The 25,910-nt window shown below is 39.5% G+C and overlaps 1 protein-coding gene across 6 annotated transcripts in view; it reads left to right on the top strand.

Moving 5' to 3' along the window:
* The window catches only part of ttll5 (tubulin tyrosine ligase-like family, member 5), a 77,709-nt gene extending 52,050 nt beyond the window's left edge, over positions 1–25,659 (top strand). For 5 of the 6 annotated variants that reach the window (XM_043263792.1, XM_043263791.1, XM_043263794.1 and 2 more), the window contains 4 exons: positions 5,528–5,696; positions 10,681–10,859; positions 18,082–18,164; positions 24,708–25,659. In XM_043263792.1, the coding sequence (XP_043119727.1) occupies positions 5,528–5,696; positions 10,681–10,859; positions 18,082–18,164; positions 24,708–24,760 (484 nt within the window). In that variant the 3' untranslated portion in view covers positions 24,761–25,659. The remainder of the gene's footprint in view (positions 1–5,527; positions 5,697–10,680; positions 10,860–18,081; positions 18,165–24,707) is intronic. The other variant, XM_043263793.1, reaches the window with a different exon arrangement.
* The last annotated feature ends 251 nt before the right edge of the window (positions 25,660–25,910 follow it).

The raw sequence follows: 25,910 nt of genomic DNA, 5'->3' as shown, positions 1-25,910 counted from the left end.
GGGTTAAGTAGACGTCGTTTCTCCTGTATTTTTACAGTGATATGTGAGTGACAATGTCTCAGACGCTTTGGCCCTGATCTCCCTCCACTGTTTTTCCAGTCCAACCCTTCCTTATGTATGGAACTGTCAGGGAATTCCTGGAATGTCTGGCTTTTTCCCTTTTTAAAATGTTTTTATTTCCACCAAAGAAAGAGCGGCCGTTATATAGAATCTGTAAGAGCCGTCGGCGTGTGGTTTTATGGTGATATCTATAGCAGACGGTCACTTTTACCAGCGTTCTCCTTCTGATGGCTGCGTTTGTTTTATCGCTGCTCTGCTTCAGTATGTCAGGGCTCATATTTAAGAGCGGAGCTCATCTCTAATATTAGTACTTTTTCCATTACATTGACTGTAAAGCAGTGGAGGGTGGAAAAGACGTTAAACAAGGATTCGTGTGTCCCGCTGTAGTCCTTTCCACTGAGGTTAATTGCCAATTAGTCATAATAGCGGTTAGGGAAGAACGGTTAGAAGATTCTACCCGACCGTCTTTTGTTTGCAGCGGAGGATTTCATTCCTGGTCAAAACATGGCATCCCATTTGCTAGGCATCTGGCTGGAACTTTCCACCGGCTACCGTGTACTAAACTATAGTGAAAACGAAGAGAATTCCTCTGCCATTATCCTTCACCTCGTACTTGGCCCGCGCATTGTGGAGAATCTCAACCGAACGCTTGTTTAATAATGCACCGTAATATCTCTTGATATACTGCCCAGCCCTTTCTTGCCGTCTTTAATGTTTGGGGGCTTTTTTGAGCACCTCCTCCACATCCAAGATTTTGGGGCCAGTCGTCTGTGCCAAACATGCTGAAGCCGTTAAGTGCATCGTTGTCGAAGCCAAGGGGGTTAGGCGTAATGGCTTTCAAAGAGAAGCAGGGACCTTTGAAGTTGTGCTAGCCAGGAACTGCCAGGTATGCTGGATCAGCACTTCCAAACCATTGTCCTCCTCCACCAGCTTTTCCCTCACTGCACGGCAGCGTTTAGTCTGATGCTAATGAAGAATGGCCATTCGCTAACCGAGTCCCGCAGCTGAGCACTTGAGCGTTGGCTTGTTATTTTTCACATTAGGTATGTGGCAGCGTTGTCGTGAGCCTGAAATATTTGGGTGATTTTAGTTCCACTTCGACTGCTTCAGCTGCCTCTTTTCTTGGCGTCGGTCGAGATTCATTTCCAGTAAGTTATTGGGACCACTTGCAGATGATGATGATAATAATAATAGACGTGGTTTAGAGTGGTAATGGAATGTCACAATTACTGAATATTTAGGTTTTGGATTGTGTCATAGGCTGGAAGAATGTGGCGTCCCACCGAGAGCGTAGTGCTGAATCGACTCTGCTTCTTATCCCGACTGCAGTATTTGAGGATTGCTCCCGCTGACGGCCTTTACACTTTTACACACAGTGTACACATGGACAGGTGCAGGAGTTTGAGGATCAGAATCTCTCGATCGAGTTTGATATTTGATATTATTTTTAACTAAACCACTAGATGGCAGAAAAACATGGTGTAGCACTTTCCAAAACATCCGTTTTTTCGAAGATGCGCGTGTATGTTTGTTTCATCTTTGAATCAGCGTAATCATGGGCAGCTGTGCTAAGCTGATTCTGTGCTTGCTTCTAATATTCTGTTTTTTAAAAATGTGGTCGATATTTAGTAGCAAATGAAATTCGAAATATTTTGAGACAAAGGTCTAAACTCTTTTAACAGTTTTTAAATAACTAAAGAATATGTAAAAGTATGGTATTTGGGGTAAAAAGTGCCCCTACTGTCGAGGCCAACAGTAATTAACAGAATTAATAGATGGCTGAATTTGTTGACATGACATGGTTAGATTCAGATGGTAAATATCATAAGTTATGTTGGGTGTCCATATTACAGATTATCATTATAACTAGAAGAAAACCATATGAAATTATTTTATCAGATCTCATTTGTCGTTTCTACTGTAAATATATATTCAGTTATTATGAGAGCTCCTTTAATGCTTCTAGAATCTTTACATTTTAAATTCTTTAAATTCTTTATATTACCATATTTTAATATGAGAGTACATTCACTTTACAAAATGGGCAGAAAATAGTACAACCTTTGCTAAAGTGATTGATAAGATTAGATATCTTAGAATAGATAAGATTTTTAAATAAATTATTTTCACACAAAATCTGTTGCTCCATTAATTTTCAATTCAATATATATATTTATTCTGCAATCATGCATTTTAGGTGCAGGGAATAGCACAATAGCACATATTCTTAGGGTGGACCTTTAGCCCCGTTTGTACTCTACTTTTATTTTAAAGAAACTTAATTGTGATTTATGATGCAATAATAAAGTGTGGAAGGGATGGCGTATTTTTGTAGGCCAAAACCTGGAAACAAGTTCTCATTTTAGTCCTGAAGTCACTGGGTGTTTGGGTTAAATACCTGAAATAAGGTCTGTGGTGAACACAAACTTAAGCAATGTTCAAGATTTATTCTAAAACATGAAATACATCAGTAAATACCCCCTTGTGATCCGTAAAGCTTTTCCATGTCTTGGAAAAGGTGGTTGCTGATGATTGTCTAAATGGCACTAAATATTTGCTTTAAAATAAAGACTGAGAGAGTTGTTGAAGTTTAATGGTGATGATGTTAAAGTCATGTGACCATGGTGTAGTTATTGTTTAGTTATTTTTACTTATGCTAATTTTGTTTAGGCTTCAGATTCATAAAGGTTGTGTTTATTTGTTGTTATCACAATTAACACTTTTATGTAAGCATCATAAGAATCACTTTTGTTAGTCACAAAGCTTACTTTCTGCCAAAGGAAAAATACTAGTGTGTTTTTTTATTGACGAAACCAGGGTGATGCAAACCTTACGGGTCGCTGAAGTGCTCAATGCAGCGCTGTTATCTTCTGCTTCATGCTACCATTAGTGTTGTGTTGTCCTCCTCCTGCCCACCTGCCCCTAACGTGAGCCTGGATCTGGGAAATGATGAATTAAGGGATCCTGTATCCAGCACTCCTCCTCACTTCTCTGGAGCCAGAGATGTGTCCTCCCTAGACACTCCTGAGGGATCGTGTCTACTGACTCAGCATCTCTCAGCCTCGCTCTCTTCCCTTACACTCCTCAAAACATAGAGACGCCGTTCAATTTCGAGTTGAGTTTAAAGTCAGATTTTCCCTGATTTTTCAACACGTAAAAAGTCACTGTGTCATTTTTCTGTGGTAATTCAGTCACGTTCAAAGAAAGGTATGAACCGATAGCTATGACATTTACAGACATAGGCCTTACGTTTACAGTTGATTTGTTTTAGCGCTCGGTTTGCAGCGTTAAGCATTATAGGCAATGACACATTTCTATTGAGTTATGAAGCAGTGACCAATTCATAACCAACCACAGAGAATGTCTGGAGTAGATCAGTGCAATGTAAAACATTATGCAATGTTGAGTTTTACAATAAGTGCATAACCTATTTAACATTTATTGATATTTATAAAATAGTACGAAGGATATCTGTATGTATTCCAGGGGGAAAATATTGTCTCTTAATGCAAAAGGTAATTTCTGATACCGTATGGTTATACAGTTCTTTTTACGATGTCTGTCAAAGCCACTTTACAGTGCTATTTTTGCCATGTATTGCAATTGCATGAAGCTTGAAGTTTTATACAAACTTCTCATAACAACTTCACACACATCACAGTGTTGGAAGTTACGCAAATGTCAAGTAAACTTGGTGCATGTCTCAAAAAGTGCTTCATAGGCGACTTAGACACACCAGTGTATGCAGAGACATTACCAAAGATATTGTTTGAAAACATTTCGATTTCTTTATGTTTGTTATTAAAAAGTGGCAAAATGGACAGCTATTGTGGATACGAGCCAGACCAGCACCAAACCTGCTGGTAACCAGAGTAAACCAGTCCGGACCAGCTTGGAAGTGCATGCAGATGATTTTATGCCGCCTGCAGGAATTCTTGGATGACTCCTGGAGTAGTAATGTAGTGTGTGTAAGTTTATCTGCTGTACTGGCCGTGGAGTTGAGTTAGAATACATGAAACGTTTAAACTGACTAGCACCTCTCATACTAGCCATATTCTTATCCTTTCATATCCTTTAAAACTGTACATCGTAATGGATTCAGCAGGATTCAGCTGTACATCATAATTTGGAGGAATGTGAATAAACTGAACTTGATACCTCCAAGGAGTAATGTGTTACTGCTGAAGCAAAGGTTTCTACCTAATTTAAGAGGTTGCGGGACTAAAAATAGTTGTAAAGGATACATTGATGCCCTCATTTTAATAAAAGCTTTTCATTCAACTTAATTGGACCCAGATGGCTTGGGGTTCTCAGGACTTTCCTCTGGTTGGCTAGTGAGAAATTCCACCCCGGGATAGCAGTGTTGTGTTAATGAGTCAACGCGGACGCCCGGGGCACGGCACACTGGAGCCGAGCTCAGACTGCAGTCATGCATCATCAACAACATAAAGCTCAATGCATTTATTGCGCTGTTCCCTGGAATGCTGCATTACGGTGGTAATCACATTCTGTGGCAGTCCTTTCATTTATGCGTGACCTCATGCTTTACTATGCTGAAATGCAACAAAATGTTAGTGGTTGATGTACTCAATAGATCTGAACTGCCTTAACAGACCACGGCTTGTCAGAAAGCGATTGCATGCATGCGTTCGACCTCCCCACCGCCTCTTACGTTGTTTATTGCTCAAAGCATGTTTGCCCTGCTGGTAAACATCTGCTGTACCTGCTGTACTCATCAAACTGAGGCTGTTATCCAAGCGGATGATGACATGTCAAAGGTCTGTTTCGCAGTGGCTGCGCCGATGTTCGGGTTCACGTGGAGGTTTGCGCTCTAGATGTGGTGAGGTGGCGGTATTTGAGGCTGTGTCATGGGTCACCAATTGTTTTTCCAACACACAAACCGTTATGAGAAATGAGAATTGCATGGGTGGATGGTTCTTTTCACATGACTCTGTGATCCCGAGTGTCTTTGGCTCTGCTGTTCTCATGTAGCCTCTTGCACAAGCACTGCTTTTACTGATGTTTACGCAGTTTTTTCCAGAAAAATTTACTTCTGTATTTACATTCACGTTGATTCCTTTAGCAGATGCTTCCATGATTATGAATGAGGAATACAGCTCCATGGCTAATATATACTATAGAGAGTTCAGAGAATAATTTTGATTTTGATTTTGATTATTATATCTATTATCTCTATCCATGTGTGCAAGTAACAGGGTTCCCTTTTGTTCCCTAATCTTACCCAATACCTAAACGTGACAACTGCTTTATTGAGGGAAAAGCGTTCCCCATTCTAAAGTGTTGACAAAATGGATTCATGTATTTTTTGAGATGCATGAACTTTCATCTCCAAGGTACTTGAGATCTCTAATGACGCTCCTGGCATCAGCTAACAGCATTCAGTAACAGGTTTGCTCTCAGATGCTTCTCGGGTTCTAGTGTTGTGATTGCTGTCGTTGGTCTTCAGGCTCAGGGTTCCGTGTGAAGCCGAGTCTCTGTGTGACGTGGATCTGCTCGGCCCTCAGAAGCCGCCTCCAGGTGCAGGAAACTACCAGCTGCAGTTCGCCATCCAGCAGCTGCAGCAGCAGAAGCAGCGATCCAGACAGCTGCTCGACCAGAGCCGAACACGGCACCAGGTAACCCACAGCCACCGCACTTCATCTCACAGACCACACAGGCCTCAGTTAGAACCACACAGCCAAGATGAAGGTCGTTTGACTTGTGCATGTTTTAATATTTCCACCCTCAGACACCACAAGTATACACTGGAAAATACATTCCACATGAATATACATTACGCTGGGTCAAAATTTGGTTATTGAGAGAAAAAACACAGACAAGCTGCATCAGTGTTCAAGTCGAATTTTATTATACAGTCAATTTCAGTGTACAAACATTATAGTCACCGTAAACTGTTTTAGTTCCCATCACTCCACATTTCAGAATGGAAACAACAAGCATTAACAACCATAAATTATCGTGGCATTCATTTTAAGCAACACCCAGGCTAAACGAAACATTTAACACGAAACAAACTACCAGTGTGACAACAATTCAGCTCTTGACGCTCATGGCAGATGGTTAGCACTGTGCTTTTCAGAAGATATGGACAGTCCCCAACACATTCTTGTGTGGTAACAAAATAAAGTCCAATTAAACATGCAGTTGTTATTACCCCTCATAATACATGTTAAATAAATACAACCCAAACATTTCACCACTATGTTACTTGTACCAAGAAGAGAAAGATTCTTCTCTTCTAACATTTTTTTCTTTCGGTTTTTACGACATTTCTGGCTTCAAATTTCAGCACCCTCATTGTTTGATGTGATATTTCTATTATAGCTAAATGTTGTTTTACTTTTTATTTGCATTTGGATAAATACCAGACTCATAAAGCAAAACACAGTAGCTTATACCACAACTGTAAATAATTTGTTTCAGATTCACTTTTAGAGTTATTATTACTTAAAAAACCCAAAAAACTCATTAAATGTATTTCCTCATTTATTTTTGCTCTACAATTGCAATTGCAGGCTACGTTTTTCCCCAAAAAATTAAGAATTTAACCAACTACGTATAGCTTGAAAACGTGTGCAAATATAAAAATGGACAATTACAAGTGATAAAACAGACAGTACTATCTGAGAGTGGTTTAAGTAGGCTATTTCGCAAACTTTACATACAATGGGTTTTGCTTTTTGTCAGCATTATTGCTGTTTATTGATGTTTATTATTACTAAATATAATTAGTCCTTAATAGACTGTCTTCCAGTGGCGGTCCGTGCATTTTCCACCTAGACCTTCAGTGGCAAATGAATGCAACTAATAGTGAGAAGTGACCGGTGTTTTCGCACGAGACTGGGGATATTAGTAAAAAAGGTAGCCCACAAGAAGCCATACGTATTGCAAAGACGCCCTTTTCTGAACCGGCGTGTCAAAATTGGGCTAAATCGTGCAATCTGAACTCAGCGTAAGGCGATTACATGTGTCTTAATCTTGACCTAATACTTTAACTACCTCTTACTGCTTTACGAGCAAGTAACATTACAATAATTCATACAAGGCAGTGAAGAAAAGCTTAATGTTAATGTGTTTAATGTATCCCTGTGACTCTGAGTCTCCAGCCTGTGTGTAATAAGTACTGTTACAATAACAACACTGTAAAAACTAATATGATTTAAAGAGACGCTGTTTGCTAGCTTGACTAGTACGCTCTTTGATCATCCAATCAAAGAACAAGAAAATGCTGACGTTATCGTGAGCCTGCAAGATGGCCTTGGGGGGTGCCAACTCGAAATCTGATTGGTTAATCCAACGATGTCATCACTGCCATTGATTTTAAGCTACAGAAGCCTGCGCTGTTGATTCTGAAGGGTTTAGGCAGATTTCGGTGACCCTGGCAACACGATTGCTGAAATATGATTGGATAAAAACTAATAATAGTAAACATGCACTACTGGAAGCAGCGCAACCGAGAGGAAAGCTATGAAATGAAGAGAATTATTGATTAGATTTTAGAATGATGTTGTGTTTTATACAGTTAATGTATAATGGAGAAAACGTTGCCCAATGCAAACAAACTTCCCAGACTTTACTTCCTTTTTAATTATATTTTTATTTCTTTTTATTTATGTGTGAAAAATACTGTCTTCTAAAGCATAAGTACATTTATTTTACACATTATTTCCTAAAATCCATTTTCAAATTCTTTAAATATTAATTACAATAAATATAATTATATGGGCCTAATACCAGGTATCAGCCACCCTGCTTTCCAAGATATCAGTACGGCCTTCACAAAACCTTCACTAAATAAAACGGTGCTTGCATTTTGCCTCCCTCTGTCACTTTAAGCTAGTCGCCGACCCGCTGACCCTCATGTTGAACCCGATCCCATTAAAGTGTGCCTGATATGCTACTGTAAACCTAAAACTGGTTTGGTTTGAAGGAACAAGGAGCCAGAATATCGGACGATGGAGTTTAGTCTGTATGAAACACGATCATCTTGTGTGCTTCACTCTCAGCTGTGCATGTCACGCTTACATCAGATCCTGTAAACACCGCGTCTTGAGCGCCGCCCGCTAACATTACTGCTAACATTTAGAATCGTGGCGCAATTCAGCTACACTGATGTCACCGCTCTGCGCCGATGTTCGTCACTAATTAATGCAATTGGAGATGTGTTTTTCTTGGCACGAGTTGGGGGTGTTTAGCAGGGGAAAGCAATCCTCACCCCTACAGACTTTTTCTGGATGGAGATCTCCTCCCTGGTGCTGTGAAGCAATCAGCCCACCGTCTCCGGAGGACCTTGTTAAGCCACATGACCCTCGGAGGAGACGTCCATCACAGGCCCTCAGCTCACACTGCATTACAGTAAATGTGAATGAACGAATCGGTCAGCTGTGTGTGTGTGTGTGTGTGTGTGTGGTCATCTGTGTGTATGTTTGCGCTGTTTATGAGTCAGCTCTGTATCAGTGGATACTCCCTAAACCTCCCCATGAAGCACTGCTCTTCTTCTGAGACTCGAGCAAGCACATCTTCATTAATACAGCCACATACAAACATCCGTACAGTTCACCCATTAGCACTGATCTCATAGCACTAATAAATGGCAGGCCCAAATCTCTGATTACCTTTCAAAAGTTTAAAAGAAATGGATGCTTTTATCAAGCAAGGGTGCAAGTAAAGACATTTATAATGTTACAGTAGATTTCTGTTTGTAATGAATGCTGTTCTTTTGAACATTCTCTTCATCTGTGAATCACGAAATAGAAAATATGTAATTGTCAACATTGATGATAATCAGAAATGATGCATTTTAAAAGACATCCATATAGAAAACAGATTGCAAAAAAAACTATTTGAAATTGCAATGACGTTTCACTGCTTTTGATTAAATAAGTGCAACCTTGGTAAGCAGAAGAAACTATGAAAAAAGCTTGACTCCAAACGTTTGTCCACTAGTGTTTTTATAAAATGCACTATTCTAATTGCCTGTAGGTGAATTTAATATACACGAAAAACTAATAATGTATCTTGTACCAAGATCTAGCTTTTATGACGTCACCTTTTTGCCAGCGTTTGTTTGGCTCATCGTTTTTTTAGATGAATATTGCCCTGATCTGTTTTGATTGTTTGGTTAAACCTCCATATCTGTCCGCAAGAGAGTTTTTAACTAGTGCTGTCAAACCATTAATCTTTTTAGATCGTGTGTGTGTACTGAGCATATTTATAAATACTCATTTATACATACAGTATATATTCATATTATTTAATTTATATATGCATATATATATATATGCATAAACATAAATTGAATATACCGTGTAAACAACCTCCCAGTTGCTCTTTGAGAGCGGTGTGATGGCGGTGCTGGTACAGACTCCACGGCTCCTCTGCTGTCTTGGCCCCTGGCCACCTGGCAGCATTAGAAAGGTGCCCTTTTCTGGCCCTCAACTCCGAACCGCCAGCCGGTGAGCCCCATCCACTCATTCATCAAAGGCCAGGGGCCTCACGACTCCCTCACGGCAGCGGCTACGCCAGAGGAGCGAGACGGAAAGAATGCTTTCTCGTCCCCGTTCGAATCAATGAACGGTAGCCATTAAATCGCATGTCAGTGTGGAAAATATGTTTACCGAGTCCAAGCTCTCGCTCAGATGAAAACTTGTCTAAACAAGAATGAAATGTGAAGAATTCCTGTGTTTTGGTATGTCCGATTATAAAGTATTTAGTGGCTGTTATGATAAGCCGTGTCGTTTCTTTCTTCCATGTGAGTGAATGAACTGGCTTTTGGAGACTGTTGTGCTTGACCTCGATCGACTCGAAGGAAAAATGCTGCTTTTAATAAAGACCGAGATAAGGTCGTTCCTTCACAGGACTGTTTTATTCTGCTGGAAGATCTCACTGAGTCCTAAATTAGACAAACAGTTTTTGCAGTTTTAGCTCTTTAGATTTAAACATTACAATAAAGGAAAAAAATATATATATATATATATATATATATATATATATATATATATATATATATATATATATATATATATATATATATATATCGCTAATTTGTCAGAAAAGGTGAAAATATGTTCATCCTCAGTCCATCCAAGATCAGGATGAGTTTGTTTCTTCATCGGATCTCATCAATAGATGCTCTGCAGTGAATGGGTGCCGTCAGAATGAAAGTCCAAACAGCTGATAAAAACATCACAATAATCCACAGCGCTCCGGTCCATCAGTTATTGTCTCACCATTTATAAGCCAAAACCGTTCTAATCAAATATGTGGCTGGATTTTGATGTGATAATCAACAGGAGATGGACTTTGTGTTATTAAACGTTAATATTGACCTTTTAGCCCTTAAGCTTAAAGTTAAAGCATCTTAATGGTAGCGTTTGAAGTTTTGTGCGTTTGAGTGCTGTGGATTATTGTGATGTTTTTTGTTTTTTTTTATCTGCTGACGGCACCCATTCACTGCACTACATGACACTACTTTTAATGTAATGTTAACATTAAAATGCTGCACACCTGTTTCAATTGTAATGCCCAAGCGTTTAATTTTCAGTGAACTACAGGAACTCACCGTGTAAATGAACTATCACTTTCATTTCTCCCCTTTAGGCCATTCTGTCTGCACACACCCTCTCACCCGCTGCTTCAGCTCGACCTCTGACCCAGCCGTTCAGACGCACCTTCAACCAGCCGGGCCACGCCGGGCTCCTCACGCTGGCCCCCAAACCTCCCAGCAGCGCTCCGAGAGAAACACGCGTGCGCAAGATCGTCACACACACGCTCCACAAGTAAGATCAGTGTGTGTGTGTGTGTGTGTGTGTGTGCATTTATATAGAGTGGATCGCACATAAATATCTTATGGAAGATAATATGTCAATTAGTCATAGTCATTGTATTATGAAAATGTACGCATAAAATAAGCTTTGAGGTTAAAACATTAAGAAATCTCACTCAAAAATAAGTTACGACAGCAATACTGAAACACAGTTTTGTAGTTATTTCTAAAAAAATATTATTTTAGGTTTTAATACATTCAATTAAAAGTTGTTTTAAGGTTGATCATTTAGTAAGAACTTAAACTGTACTATCATTATTATCAGGTTTAATAATTGTTCAATTGATTTTACTTCTGCTCAAAAATTGGAGGTCAAAGGATTTTTTATAATTTTTTGAAGAAAAAGCCTCTTCTGCTCATCAAGGCTGCATTTATTTGATCAAAAATACAATAAAAATTGTGAAATAATATTATAATTTAAAATAGCTGTTTCAATATCTGTTCAAATATATTCAGCATAATTGCTCCAGTTTTCAGGGTCACGTGATCTTTCAGAAATCACTTTTAATATGATGATTCGATGCTCGAGAAACATTTTTTCTGATGAATATTTGTGTGGTAACTGATACATTTTATTTTTCAGTATTCACAGATTAATAGAAAATTCTAAATTCAAGCATTTATTCATCACTTTCTGTATTAGTGTATTAGTTATTAGTTATTAGTTATAATTAACTGACCCCAAACTTTTGAAAGGTGGTGTAGTAAAAAAACTAAAAATGTTAATCAATGAACAGTCCAATAGTACCATTCATATTTTGACTACATTTCCTGTCATAAACACACTCTTTTGTTTTATTTCCGTCATTCTGGTCGTCTGTGAGATCTCGTGACGTCTGACCGGACGCCGATGTCCAGAAACTAGTTAGCGCACCGCTCGTCCACTGCTGTTTTGTATTTCAAGACGAAATAAAAACTATTCAGGAATGTTTAGAGTTCAGAAATGAACAAAGGCAAAAATGTTGTGTTTGTTTCCAGAGTGCGTCAGGTTTTCAGTCCTGGGCTGAGTTTGCATTAGTTCTCGTTGTGTAGAAGGACACATTAAGAATGTTCAATCCATCTGCATAAATGATCAGCATCCCCACACACACACACACACACACACACACACACACACACACGCACGCCACAGGCCTTTGCCTATTAAGTAAACAGTGTGATGGGGCGGCTGGGCCGTGTTTATGCGTGCTGTGGAAACCTGATTTTGTTTTGAGATTTGCAGACAGAATGGTGGGAGGTGAGCCGCGGCTCTCCGACCGCAGACCGCTCTTAGATTTCCCACGCTGCACTGCGCATTTGGCCCTATTACACAACATTAGCAGAGCTCTGAGATATCGGCGGACGCTTTGCTAGCAGCATGTGGCCCACCATGCCGGGGTCGTCTCTCGTGAAGCCCTGATTGATGTGGTGGAGGGGTGCAAATAGTTTTTTCTCCTACAACAATTGCGCGCGATTTTGTAAAAGATTAGCTTAATGTTTCCGATCATTAAAAGGGATTAGGTTCAAATATAGCTTGAAGGAGCAGATGCAGATAAACCACAGAAAAATGACCCGTTTCGCCCCGATAGCGCTGGGGCTGGCCGATATATACATGTGGTCAGAATTGTTGATTGTATGATCAAATAAATCTGCATTGTTAATCCTTTTCACACAAACATCTAGCTGTAGGCTGGGGGCTGGGCTATCATTATCAATGAAAGGTTTTTTATTCGGTACTTTTTGAAACCTGTCAGTTTAACAGCTGTAGATTTTCTCCTGTAATGTCTGTTGAGGTCAGAGAACACCTGACAAGAGAACATTTCTTCATCCAGAATCCAGACGGTGCTTCTTCTCTTCACTTCACTCATTTCTACAGGGTTCAGGTCAGAGGACTGGAATGGCCAGCAGAAGCTTGCTTTTGTGCTCAGTGACCCATTTTTGTGTTTGAATTACTGTACGGTTGAAAGATCCAAACATGGCCCATTATGAGATTCAGAGTCAGTCAAAGATGTAGTATTTCATATAATCCATGATGGCACGTGTCTAAACAATTTCCAGCAGAACTATAAGCCCACGATATCAAAACTACAGCAGTATATTTGTACACGTGAGGTGTTTTCTATCCTCCATATTGAGTGCTTGCTGCTAAAAAGCTCATTTTTCAGTCTCACCTGACCACAGAAGTCAGTTTCAGTCGTGTCTGACCACTGAATATACTGGAGATTGTTTTTTGAAAGCATTTTCTTTTTTCTCCTTGAAGCAAGATGCGATGTAGTCCATTGTAACTACAAAAGTAGATTTGATGTAGAGTTTATTATGTGTTATACAGTAAACACCACATTAAAACACCAACATAATCTTAACACAAATGTGATTTAAGATACGTTTTTTTATAATGCGTCATGCATTCGTTCCAATGCCCAAAGAATACCCTTATAATACATTATAGAATAAGTGATCATTAAAATGCGTGATTTTTAGGGAACACAAATAGCTAATAAAAATCTGTCGTCTTTCTGGCAACAACATTAAAATGGAACGTGCAAAATAAAACTTACTGACCTTGCGGCTTAACTTAATCAGCCGTGCTACGAAGAAGCATTTGTTTGTGAGTGTAAGCATTTTAACATGTAGCTCACCCAGAAAGTCTTCATTTCTTCCAATGCTGGGCTGATTTGTGTCTGAGCAAATAAACAAAGCTTGGATCCGTGTAGCGTACGGAGTGACTAGGTCGACACAAACATGGTAACATATAGGATATAGAAGCGTAAATGAGCACCATTGGATGGTGACTCAAAAAATGACACAAACTTGCCCTTTTGCTTTGGTCGTACGGAAAAGAGCACTCGCGCACTGAAGGTGAGCTCCTTCGTGTTTGTGACTTATTTAAAGGTCTTTCCTATGGAAAGATGGCTCTGCTTCCAGAGGACTGCGTGAGGATCAGGAAGATTTCATCCCTCTTCTCAGGATATAGAGAGAGCGTTTTGAGTAAATGATACGGCTTGGAAAGGCAGACGAGGGAGAGGCAGGAAATGGAGGTAATTCCTGAATGAAGAGAGAACTGAAAGAGCGCTGGAGAGACATTAGAGAGACAGAGGAGGGTTATGCAGAGTTAAAGCAGTGTTTGCTCGCGGCCCGTGCCGTGTTTACCCTCTCCGTGTGGAATTCCTGAGCCCCTCGCTCTCTCCGCCGAGCTGCATTCTTGTGGTTGGCCTGTGTGACATGGGAAAGTGTGGGAAAAACGGAAGCCCGGAAAGCAGAGATTCACGGGTGGAGACACTGAACCGACAAAAGAGAAGAGACAGGTGAAGACGCAGAGCGGAGAGATCCGGTTATTACAGTATCACTGAGATACTACGGAGTTTTTAGTCACAGTTTAAAACCATTTTTATTAGGTTTTTGTGTTTTAATTTAAAAAAAAAAAAACGTTTATATTTTGTTTTATTGTGAAAGTGATTGACGATAAGAAACGATTTATACATTACATTTATATTGTTATTTACTTCATGGAATCACTGATTAATAATAATTGTTTCAATTAATATCAATTAATAAATCTGTAAAAAAAAAAAAAAAAAAAAATGAATAAATGAATAAAATGAATAAAAATACAAGCTAAAGCCTAAAGAAATAAAAAAAAAAATATGCAAAATGTATCGGTATCTAAAACATCTGTTTAAAATACCATTACTTTTTAAGTGTTTAATTAAAGCAAGAGTTACAGGAATATGAGTATTCGTATATACAGTATGTAGAAAAAGAATAACTGCAGATGAAAGAAAAAGATGAAACCGATCAATGCTGAACAAAGAGGAACAGACCGGAGATGATTGTTAGCAGAATTAGGGCCGTTTGCTTTAGTTTTCACAAGACTGCACTGTTTGATTACCCAGCAGACTTCAGGAGGAGTGTGTGTGTGTGTGTGTGTGCGTGTTTGACACTAGACTTAAACTCATTATTTGTTTTTTAAAGCCATATGATTTCGTCTTTTTTTGGAAACGCAAAAGCAAAAAAAGCCCCAAAAAACAGCTCAGTTAATTCATCAAGCTTAAGAAAGAATGTAAACGTCTCATAAAATAATATTTTGAGACTCGTGCTGTTTATATCTCTAGTGTTCTGAAGGCATAAAGATTAGCCCTTGCTGTATGTTCATGAGATGAATGTCTCCCGTGCTCTGCTTTTTGCCATCTGACATGAGAGTATGATGTCATGTCCCAGGGCTTCTGTTTTGAATAAATTACAACAAATAATAATCGCTTTGAAATGTCAAAATAAACCATCTACTCCACTTTCCCACATCATAGCTAAACTGCAGAAGATGTGAATGAGCTGTAATTGAGTCACAAGCTCTGTATTAGTAATTATTATACTTTATTAGTATAGCAAAACTATAGTTATCATAAAACCAGTCATAATTCAAAACATTTCAAGCTGAATAGAGCTTATAGAACTGGAAAGACAATACAAATATGAATTGTTATTATACACTGTAAAAATATTTAGAGAGATTTTATTTTAAGGATTAAAAGTATGTGATCATCTAAAAAAAACATTAAGTTTATGATGATTCTGCTATTTTATTTTTTTTTAAAAATCTAATCTGCAATTTTTCATAGTATTTTAATATTATCACCATAATATTTTAATATTATCAACATAAAAAAAAAACATTGCAAAGATCATGTTTCATGGTGTTTTATAAATTTTCTAGCGTAAATATGTCAAAACATAATTTTTAATTAGTAATATACATTGCTAAGAACGTAATTTGGACAACTTTAAAAGCAATTTTCTCAACATTTAGATTTTTTTCACCCTCACATTCCAAGTTTTCTAATAGTCTAGTAGTATCTTGGGCCAAATATCGTTCTGTCCTAACAAACCATACATCAATGGAAATCTTATTTATTCAGCTTCCTGATGATGTGTACATCTCAATTTAAGCGACTGGTTTTGTGGCCGAGGGTCCCACTGTTTAAATCTTCAGTATTATTACTGCGCAGCTTCTTAAATGTCAGTCTCTTCCCCACAAACTTCTCATACAGTATGACTTCAGTAAAAAAAAAAAAAAGCATGTTCAGCGTATGAACCATTCTGGTACTCTGATGGTGTTTTTTGTAGAGCGTGGTCGAATAAATCTCCACTTCCAGGAGCTCATACATGCTGCTTAAGATCTTCTTTTGTGTTTTACAGAATTTTGTTTAGGGCTTTCTATATGGATTGGCTTTTAAAGAGATGCAGAATCTGAATTTACGAGCCATTGAGCATTGAGTTAACAAGTTCTGCTGGCATCTGACCAACCAACACTAATGCTCCTAAACTCCAATCGCCAATAAAGCCCTGAAGTGTCCTTTCCTGTGTAGAGAGGTCTGACGTATAATTTCAAGCGTTTCTTTCTATCTGTGCTGCTGGCTCGGCCTCGAGCCACCAAATGAAAGGACAACTTTGTGGACCCTACAAGGCAGCACTGTGCACCCTCATTAGTGCGCTAATGCGGCTCTGGCGAGCTCCCGGCCTGATTCTAGAGCTTAATACCAGCTGAGCTTTATTTATTGTTCCCAAAAATGCTTAACGGATTTAACGTGCAAAGTTACAGGCGTGTCGGGCCCTGTTTCTGCCTCAGATAATTGCACTGGCTCTCAGTGGCCAAGCCTTCTGTGAGAGAGGCCACATTATTCTGCTTGTTAATTGTCAGGGAGCGGTGCAATGATGGAGGTCATTAGGGCTTAGGACTCAAAAGCCAAAGAAACAGCAGAAAGATGGCATTCTGTGCAGCCCTTCTGATATAATCGCTGTCTGATGCCTTGTGCTACGAGTAAATCAAGTCTGCTGTATTGGTGTAGATACTCTGCACAGGGCTCTCAAACCTTGTTTTTATTTTCACTTTTAAACTACTTTTCGGCTGCTTTACATGCTATTTTATTTTGATACATTTGACCTCAGAATTCTGAAACGTTTAACTGCTGTTAAATGTCACACTGTCCATCTCTTCTATCTCTGATTGATAGTTTATAGTTGTGTTTTTTTATGCAGTTAAAGCTCTTTTAGTGTAATATCCAGCTTCAGCTGCTGCTTCTCGTGTCAAATCTGGACTGATTCTGATCAAGTAAGCGTGAGAATAACTGCAGTCATATTTGAGATGAACTCTTCCTGGACCGAAGCAGCTCAGCTTTACTTGATTCTCCATCAATCACTTTCTAGAAGAATCTGATCATCAGGATCTTTTGAGGAGCTTTACTTTCACTGTTCCTCAGCCGAGCAATGATCTTCACAAGCCTCCGAAACATCTCACATCTTCTGAGAAGTTTTTATTTCTTCAGCTCTCCATCAGCATTGAATTGCATTGCATTATATGTTTGGATCATTTCGACCTCATCTTGCTGAGACGTATTATTGGAGATATAGAGCGACCACTGACATTTAAATCATTTCATTATAAAGATTTCATTGATTTACAGCACAAACATTAGGACTTCATATAAATATCAGCATCTGCAGAAAATGTATATTTTTACTTCATAAAAATTCTCAGTGAAACTGCATAGCAGTGGTACTGGCAATGGCGAGGTCATGGGTCGATTCTCGGGGAATGCATGAACGTTTTTTTCTTGAATGTATTGTAGTTTGCTTTGCGTACAAGAGTCTGCCAAATCCAAACATGTAAATGATGTCAAAGGGTGTGTGTCGAATCAAACTGTACTCTATTTAGAGACTAATTTATCTGTCACCTGATAGAAAGGGTTCACAGACAAGGCCCTACCCTGCTCATACAAGTCCAATTTAATTTGTTCAGTTTCTTTACAAAGGTCTTAAAAAGAAGTCATTTTGTGTTGGTAACCTGGGTAAAAGCTACACAGATGGATTGTGTCTATGTCTATGATTGCTGCATATTGTTGAACTGATGCCGTTTGTGGTAAGATTAATGCATTTTAATGTCGGATTTATTTATTTTGTCTCCTTAATTTTGTACAATAATAATAATTAATCAGCACATGCCATTGGCAACACTGGGATAGCTCACCCATGATCAATCAGTCATCAGTTCAAACTTGTAGGACTTTCTTACTTATGTGCCAAACAAATGTTTCGAAGATGAAGCCATTTTTGTATCCATAGACTACAGAAACACTGAGAAGTTGAGGAAGCAATCAGGAGGGCCAAGATGTGTTGCTAATAATCACTGTGTCTGTCCACAGAAAAGCATTATCTGAGCCTCCAGCCGGGCAGAGCAGCACCAGTGGACAGCATGTGGTGTATGAGGCTGTGTGTGCAAAGACAGGTGAGGAAACACACTTCCTGTGACTAAGCATGTGTGTTACTGACTGGCAGGTCCAGTATCGTGTGTCAGGTTGATCTTCAGACTCTTCTAGGTTGAATGCTTTGGTTCAACTTCTGGTATTTTAATGAGGAACCTTGGCATTAGGACATAGTAACCATTCCAGCGTTTGGTCTGATGTGTCTGAGCTGCTTTTTCTGTCTGGTGTTGGTGAGTAGACCTGTGCGAACATGAGCTGAGTATCTGATCCACTGACAGCTGCTGTGAGCTTCATCCTGGAAAACAAGCCACTATCAGTACTGACTCCAACAGTGCTGTGACTGCTGTCATGTGAAGCTCTGTCTATTCATACACTGGTGAGATTTAGTGCAGAGATTTTTCTTATTATTCTGATTTCAGGTGTTTGATTGGCTGGGTTTGAATTGTTGAAGCGTAAACGCATGCTGAGCAGCAAAAACAGCAGTGTTATGAAATGTTTATATTTTTAATATTAATGTAAGTGTTTTGTATTTGAGTTCCATTTCCACCACAGAATAAATATTTAAACTTTTATAAGTCAGAATTGCAAGATGGAGGGCCCTATCATGCACCAGGCGCTACGTGGCACAGGTGTGTTTGCAAGTTTTAGTCCGACGCACTTCTCATTTTCCCGTCCAGTGCAACGTTGTTTAACCAGCAAATGCATGCTGGTCTAAAAAAAAGAGGTGTCTTCAGGTGCATTGTTGGCACGTTGCTATTTCGAGTAACTGAAAATAGACGATATGACCAACTCAAACCTAGTCTGAAGTGGGTTTTTTTGTTATTTTAAACACGTTGGAAGAAAACGCACCTCCGCGTGGGTCCACAGCGTGCTTTGCTTATTAGACCGGGATGTGCAGCAGCGCACATACCAGATATGAAAAAGTAAAGGATTACGGTGTAAAAGAATATTATTGTGTAGGCTAAATACATATAAAAATGTAATGATGGACAGTACACACACACACACATATATATAAACTGACTCATCAGACAGAGCTATTTGAAAGCCTGCATCCAGTGCACATTTGGAAGATTTGGTGGATTCCTGCTTGTAGGTGATCTGATTGCGCGCTTTAACTTTAGCAGAACGGTTTAGCATTTAGCTTTTCCGTCAACCAATTTCGTCATGTAAATACCAATCCGCCATGGCGCGAGCACAACTCACTCCTAAAGGCAATGGGAGATGAGACTGATTGGTTTATTGCACGTTCCGGCCAAAAAACACCCAATACTTATTAGGAGAATAGGAGCAACACATTTGGACTATGCGCCTGGCACAAGCCATATGTATGAAACCTTATAAAGTGTATCTGACTTTAATCCTTTTTAATTCTCAAAAAAGTCTTAATCGTGAGATAAAATGTCAGTTAGTTTTTATTTAGTGGTGGAAACAGGCATTTTAATGTATTGTAAAATGTATTTTATTTCTGTGAAGCGCAACTGAATTTTCAGCATCATTACTCCAGTCTTCAGAAAACATTCTAATATGCTGATACATTTCTGATTATTAAGGTTGAAAACGGTTGTGCTGCCAAATATAAACAGCATTTATTTGAAATAAAAATCTTTCGTAATATTATAAACTTCACTTTAATCGATCGATTTAATGCATCCTGTTGAATAAAGAAGTATTCATTTCTTAATATTGACTGCTTAAATTAATTGCACCTGAGAGCAGCAAAGAAGCATGAAGTAAGTTGAAACAGATATGGAGTAGGAGTCTTTTATCAGATGTTGCTGTTCAAAGCTTGTAAAACTCTTTAGCGTGTCCTTTGGCGCTGTTAAACAGACGTCCTCCGTCCATCAATAACTGCGGAGAAGCGCGTGTGAATTTGACAGATGCAGTTTTCCAGTGTTCTCTGGACAGGAGGACTGTTGTTTTAGCTGGGCTCTGATGGACTCTGACAGGGAGTTAGCGCTGATCCATACGGCCGCATTCTCTGAGATCAGCCGTCAATACGCATCAGCGTCGCCTCCTCTCATCTCGCTCAGCCGCTCGCCCATTAGCCGTAAACAGCACTCTATTGTTGTCATGTTTTTCCTCGTCTTTGTTTTCACTTGACCTCATCTCACACAGATTCCTGCCAAACGCTTTCAAACGCTTTGGCTGGATATTCACACTTCATTTTCCACCTTTGGCTCGATACGGGCTCAGATATCAGAAGAGGTTTTCCGAAGAAGTTTGTTTAGAGATTAGTCTGATGTGTGCTGCAGACATTACATGAGTCAGTTTCACCAGCACACAGTCACGAATGTAATACAGTTTTAATACAGTAAAATAACAATAATGTTACAATATGAGTCTTAGGTTTTTTTTATAAATGTAATACATTCTTTGCTGAATTAAATAAAAAAAACTGACCCCAGACTTTTGAACTGTAGTGTATTTGGTTACAGATTTCTATTTTGCATTTCTTTTTCATCCCACGTTTCAGTAGTGACAGCACATAATACTTTGGTAGCAACCACATAACATCACCGAATTTTAACTTGCATACTAAAACACTACTAAATCATACTAAACTACAAAAAAATATACTACTATTTTGTTCATTTTATTATGTTCTTGAACCGTTTTGTACACAGAAGGATCCCCATTCAAGTGGGAAATAAGTATTCCGTGAAGGGGCATATGAACGTTTTTAAAATAAATATTTTTGGAAACTCAAGTACTTTAGAAATGAGGGTTTATAGATCGCAGTGCACATTGATGTGTAGCGATCCTCCCCTGGGCAGACCTGGTCATTGAGTATGTCCTTCGGGATGTCTTTTCGGCCGTGTACTTCTGGGTGTAGTAGTTACCTCACCTCTGATGAAGGCCATGATTGCTGTCTCACTGGCTGGTGGAAATACAGACCTGAGGATCCCGGTCAGGAATACTCCGCCGGGCCTGTCCCCACAGACACTTGACTCCTCAGAGCGTTGCCCCGTGGAGCTCCCGAATGAAGCGCCGGTCCGGCCCGCGGAGGACACAGTGTTTCTTTTGGGGCTCCAAAAGAGGATGAGATGTTCCACCCCAGTGCTGACGTTCCCCAGGTGGAGTGTATGGTTGCGGTGCGCAAAAGTCACAGCGCAGTCCCTCGGACAGGTGATGTCCACCATGGTGGTCCAGAAGTGCCATCAACCTGGTGCTGACAACGCTTGCTTTCTCGAAGCACCCGTCTCCCAGGCCAGCCTCTTCGGCAACACTGTGGAGGACTTTGCCCAGCAGTTCTCGGCAGTACAGAAACAGGAGGAGGCCATTAAACACATCTTGCCCTGGTGCCATGCCAAAGCGCCGGGTGCCAGGTCTTCGTCTGGCCGTCATCGAGGGCCTCTACTCCCACTCCACCCCAGGTAACACCAAAGGAGGTAACTCCTCAGTAGGGGCGTCGAGCCAGCCGCCACAGAGGACTGTGTCTGACAGTCGCTTCCTTTCCCTCTTCGGACTTGGCGTCTTGTCTCAGGTTTTTTTTCCCATCGTGCTTCCCTTGTTCCACCTTTCTTGATCCTCACTACTTTCTAGTGTGCTATTATGCTTCTGCAGAACCAGGCATCCCTGGCAGGCTTGCTCCAGCTGGCTTTTAAGGTGGCTTTGGCTTTGGTTATGTGTTGAGTGTCATTTGTCTTACACGCTAGCCTATCAGCGTTTGGACCTTAGGTACGTGATGCGGTTCAGGCATTATCCATAGGGACCCCATGATGTCAGTCAATGAGGTAATGTCATAGTGACTGACTGAAAGGGAACTTGTGTAACCCTAAAGGGGGTAACGGAGAGGTTATGTCCTTCTTGCCACAACCTTGATCCACACTGGGAGTCGGCTAAGCTCTTGGCTCCTTAGCATAAACCGGAATACTGGTCACTCATCTCCGTTCCCACCTTCAGGGAACGAGGGTTACAGTGACAGAGACGTTCCACTCCCCATGTAACTGATACTCAGCTGCTATTGGCTCATCTGTGTTGGAGGGGAAGGGCTTAACGATAGGTCAGTTCGATGGGATAACACATTTTTTTGGTTGTGACAATTTTAAATAATTTTGAGCCTAGCTCAAAGATGCTATACACATATTTTTGACACACGAGACCTTACCTTTTAGCTATAAGAGTGGGACACAGGAATATTTCCTGGTCATATATATAAGGTTTTAGTTCAAATCAGTGTCAGCCAATAGACTAAAACGTACACTGTTTGGGTAGTGACATGAAAAATGTAGGACCCATTTTTTACTTAAAGTTGCATGATTTACAAAGAAAATATAAAAAAAATTTTTTTGAACTTTTAAAAAAATAACAAAAATGTTTTTATATTGTAGGTTTTTTTTATATTGTAGGTTTCAGTAGATAATAAAAGGGTCTTAATAAACATCTAAGTTCTGAAACAGTTTTCAGTCTGGCAGTTCCTGTTTTAACCAGACTATGTGTAATTTCTTCCAGTAGTCATGAAAATTGTAAATTGTAACTTTAATATTGTAATTTTGCAATGTGTGGTTTTTGTGTGTGTGAGACGCCTTACACCGGCAGTAAATTCCTTGTATGCACACCCGGCCAATAAATGCTGAATTGAATTCTGTAGAATGAAACGCACACACACACAGTTTTATGTACACACATTTGTAAAAATTCGTATGGTTCTAAAATAATTTCCTCTCTCTCTGTTTTGATGTAGTGCTCAGCTGTGACCCCTCTCATGTGTTTTTGACTTTGAATACATTGGTCAGAGACACTCAGAGAACAGTAGCTCTTAAAAAAGCAGCATGTTTTCTTCCTCCGCTCTTCCCTCCGTCATCTCTCTTTCCAGCAGTCGAGTCACTGGATTGGAAGCCAGACGCGATGTTTTCCTTCTCCTGTGCCGTAAGGCCTCATGGTGTAAAAGAGCACCAAAATAAACAGTGTGTGGAGAGGGAATGAAAGGGAATAGTGTTCGGCGGCTCTGGGAACGTCTTTGCTGCTGACAGAGAACCCTGCTCTTATCAAACACTCCAGTGTGATCCACACATCTGCTGCTATTCACGGCTTTCAGGATTGTAGCGTTTCACACTCATAACACTCGCAGTGGCCATGTTCTTCTCATGCATCGTTTTGCATCCAATACAGTTTGATCATCTGTGCATGTTGTTCCAAAATAAATGTTTTTTCTTCATAATCCTTCATCAGAATATAGCAGATCACTCCAGCTCTGTCATCTGAAGTCATCAAGTCAAGAAACCTTCATTTCTGTAGCACTTACTACGATGCAATGTTGTCGAAGTGCAGTGATAAACAGAAGAACTGATAGTGGAAACTCTGCTTTGGAGACTCTGAAGTAAAGCAGCTCGAAAAACACAATAGAGTCATTATTTAGCTAAGTCGTTTAAGTTGTTGCTTTATTTCTAGTGATTTCATTAGACAAGCATTTCTACAAAAGGCAGTCGTTATGGAACTTGGGTCGGTTTGATGTTAATTCAGTTCAGTCCAGTCTTTAGTGTTTCATTTAACCGTCACCTTCATATAGAGACACTTTAATCATCCATTCATTTCCTCGTGAATAAAGTCTATGTTCTAGATTATTTCGGCATTAAATGTCCATTTTTATGCGTGTGGGTTGTAAATAGCACTGATTTTAAGACTCTTTAAATGTTTTTCACAAGCACCTTTTGGAGTATTACTGTGTGCACACTAATGAGGGCTGGGAATGAACAGGCTTGAGCAAGAACGCCCCCAAATTCAAGATATGTGGTAAGAAGTACAACTAAGCCCCAGTACAACTAAACTAAATTGATTTTGACTGTCACCTTTTGACTGAAACCTTTATCGGGTGTTAGTTTTAGCCAAAAACTCTAGAGACATCTGCTTAATAATCACACTTTTGTTCTTAAGTGTTATGTTGGTCACTTAATACCTTTAGTTCAGAGACCAGTTCTCACTATTAACCAGCTGCTTACGAGCATTCATATTACTGGTGTATTGGCTGTGTATTATTACTTACAAAGCATGTATTAGTCACTTTATCTCACCCCTTTACCTAAATTAGGAGTTTAGCAAAGGTCATAGATAATAGTTAGTTAACAGTGAGAATTAGTCCCCAATATACAGTGTATAGTTGATTGTTTGTATGACTAAAAAACGTCAAGCTTTGCAAAAAGTATCATTTTTATTTCATAGATTGAAAAGTTTAAATCAAAAGGGAACCCCTGTGATATATCACGGTGCATATAAAGATCATCCGTGACCCTTGTTTCACCAACAGATTGGACATCGATGTGTCAAAGGGTGTAATTTGCTTTTGTCTGTGCATGTTTTTTTTTTTTTTTTACTCTCAAAGATTGCGCGCCCATTGACCAGCATTATATGACTGACAGACTGCAATGAGTTAAAAATCTGTGTGTTCTGCTGTGATTCTACTATCTCGGATGATCTGGAAGGAAAGCAGATAAATATCACAATTTCCTTTTTGGGTGAACTACCCCTTTAAGCGTTGTCTGTAGTGTTTTAGCATTTAGTTTCCAGATCAGAGCTATAATCAGAGATTCAGTCCCAGCTCATCCGTGTGTGTTGTGTGTTCACAGGTCTGTCAATGTACAGTAAACTCTTCCACGCTCACGGCTCCAGGAACAGATGAATGAGGCCAGAGGTCAGCTGCTCTGTGGGATCGCTTTACATGCCGAGATCTTCTGACAATCATTAGTTCTGTCCCAACCGGCCTTATGTGTATTTTTTAGTGTGTGTGTGTGTGTGTGTGTGTGTGTGTGATTGTACATGAAGTCCTTTGCTTGGACTGGATCTGTTGCACAGTCTGAAGGCATCCTGCCTCATGTGCAGTTGTCCAGGCTTCATTTTACCTCACATCTGATGCCATGTGAAGGTCGCGCGGACTGACGGCTAGCGACAGCTGCGGAACACGAGCTCACGAGAGCACACATCACGCTTATCCATGTTTACATGTACAGATAGAAGATTTAGACTCCAGAGTAATGAGCTTTCAGCACCGCTCTTAACACCTTCCGTTCAAGTGCCTGGGTTCAGGTGTGAAGAACCGCTGGAGCAGCTCAGATCTGCAAACGAGACATCAACATCCAAGTTTCTGTTCAACACTTGACCATTTTTGACCAATGTCCTGCTAATACTTGATGCACTGTGATCAGCACTGCTGTGCCGAAGGGATGACCTTGTGTTTTCAGTTTGATTTTAGTTTCACGCTTCACCAGGCCAAAATTGAATAACTGACAGGGCCTCATTCATGCAGCCGAAACGGAACAAATGAATCGAGAGTATCGAAAAAGAAAGAACAACGTACAAGAATTTGAACGAGGCCGATCATGCGAGACTGAACTTATGCAACATAGTTTTATCCTCAGGATTTTACTGTTTAAGTTTGTACAGTATTTTATTTTGCATTTTCTCTTCTGAATTTACTTGAATGTTCTTTGAATTTACCCATGACCAGATGAAACTTGAAAAATTATTTGTGCATTTATGCTACTGTACATTTTTAGCATCCATAAACTGGAGGAAATTTCAGCTAGTTTTTGTGATTCATTCTGTTTAAGGAAATAGTGGTGTCAAATGATTAATCGCATCTAAAATAAAAGTTTGTTTACTGTGTACATTTATGACGTATTAAGCATACACGTGCATGCATTTAAGAAAAATACGCTGTTTATATATGAAATAAATGTATAATATAAAATGTAAATGTATATGCATACAACTATTTTCTAAATATATACAGTACGTGTGTGTATTTATATACACATAATATTCACAGTACA

This window comes from Puntigrus tetrazona, chromosome 17 (assembly GCF_018831695.1).
Source record: "Puntigrus tetrazona isolate hp1 chromosome 17, ASM1883169v1, whole genome shotgun sequence".
In the NCBI taxonomy this organism is placed as follows: Eukaryota; Metazoa; Chordata; class Actinopteri; order Cypriniformes; family Cyprinidae; genus Puntigrus; species Puntigrus tetrazona.
Note: the sequence above shows the minus strand (reverse complement) of the source record. Positions and strands in the feature narration are given on the sequence as shown.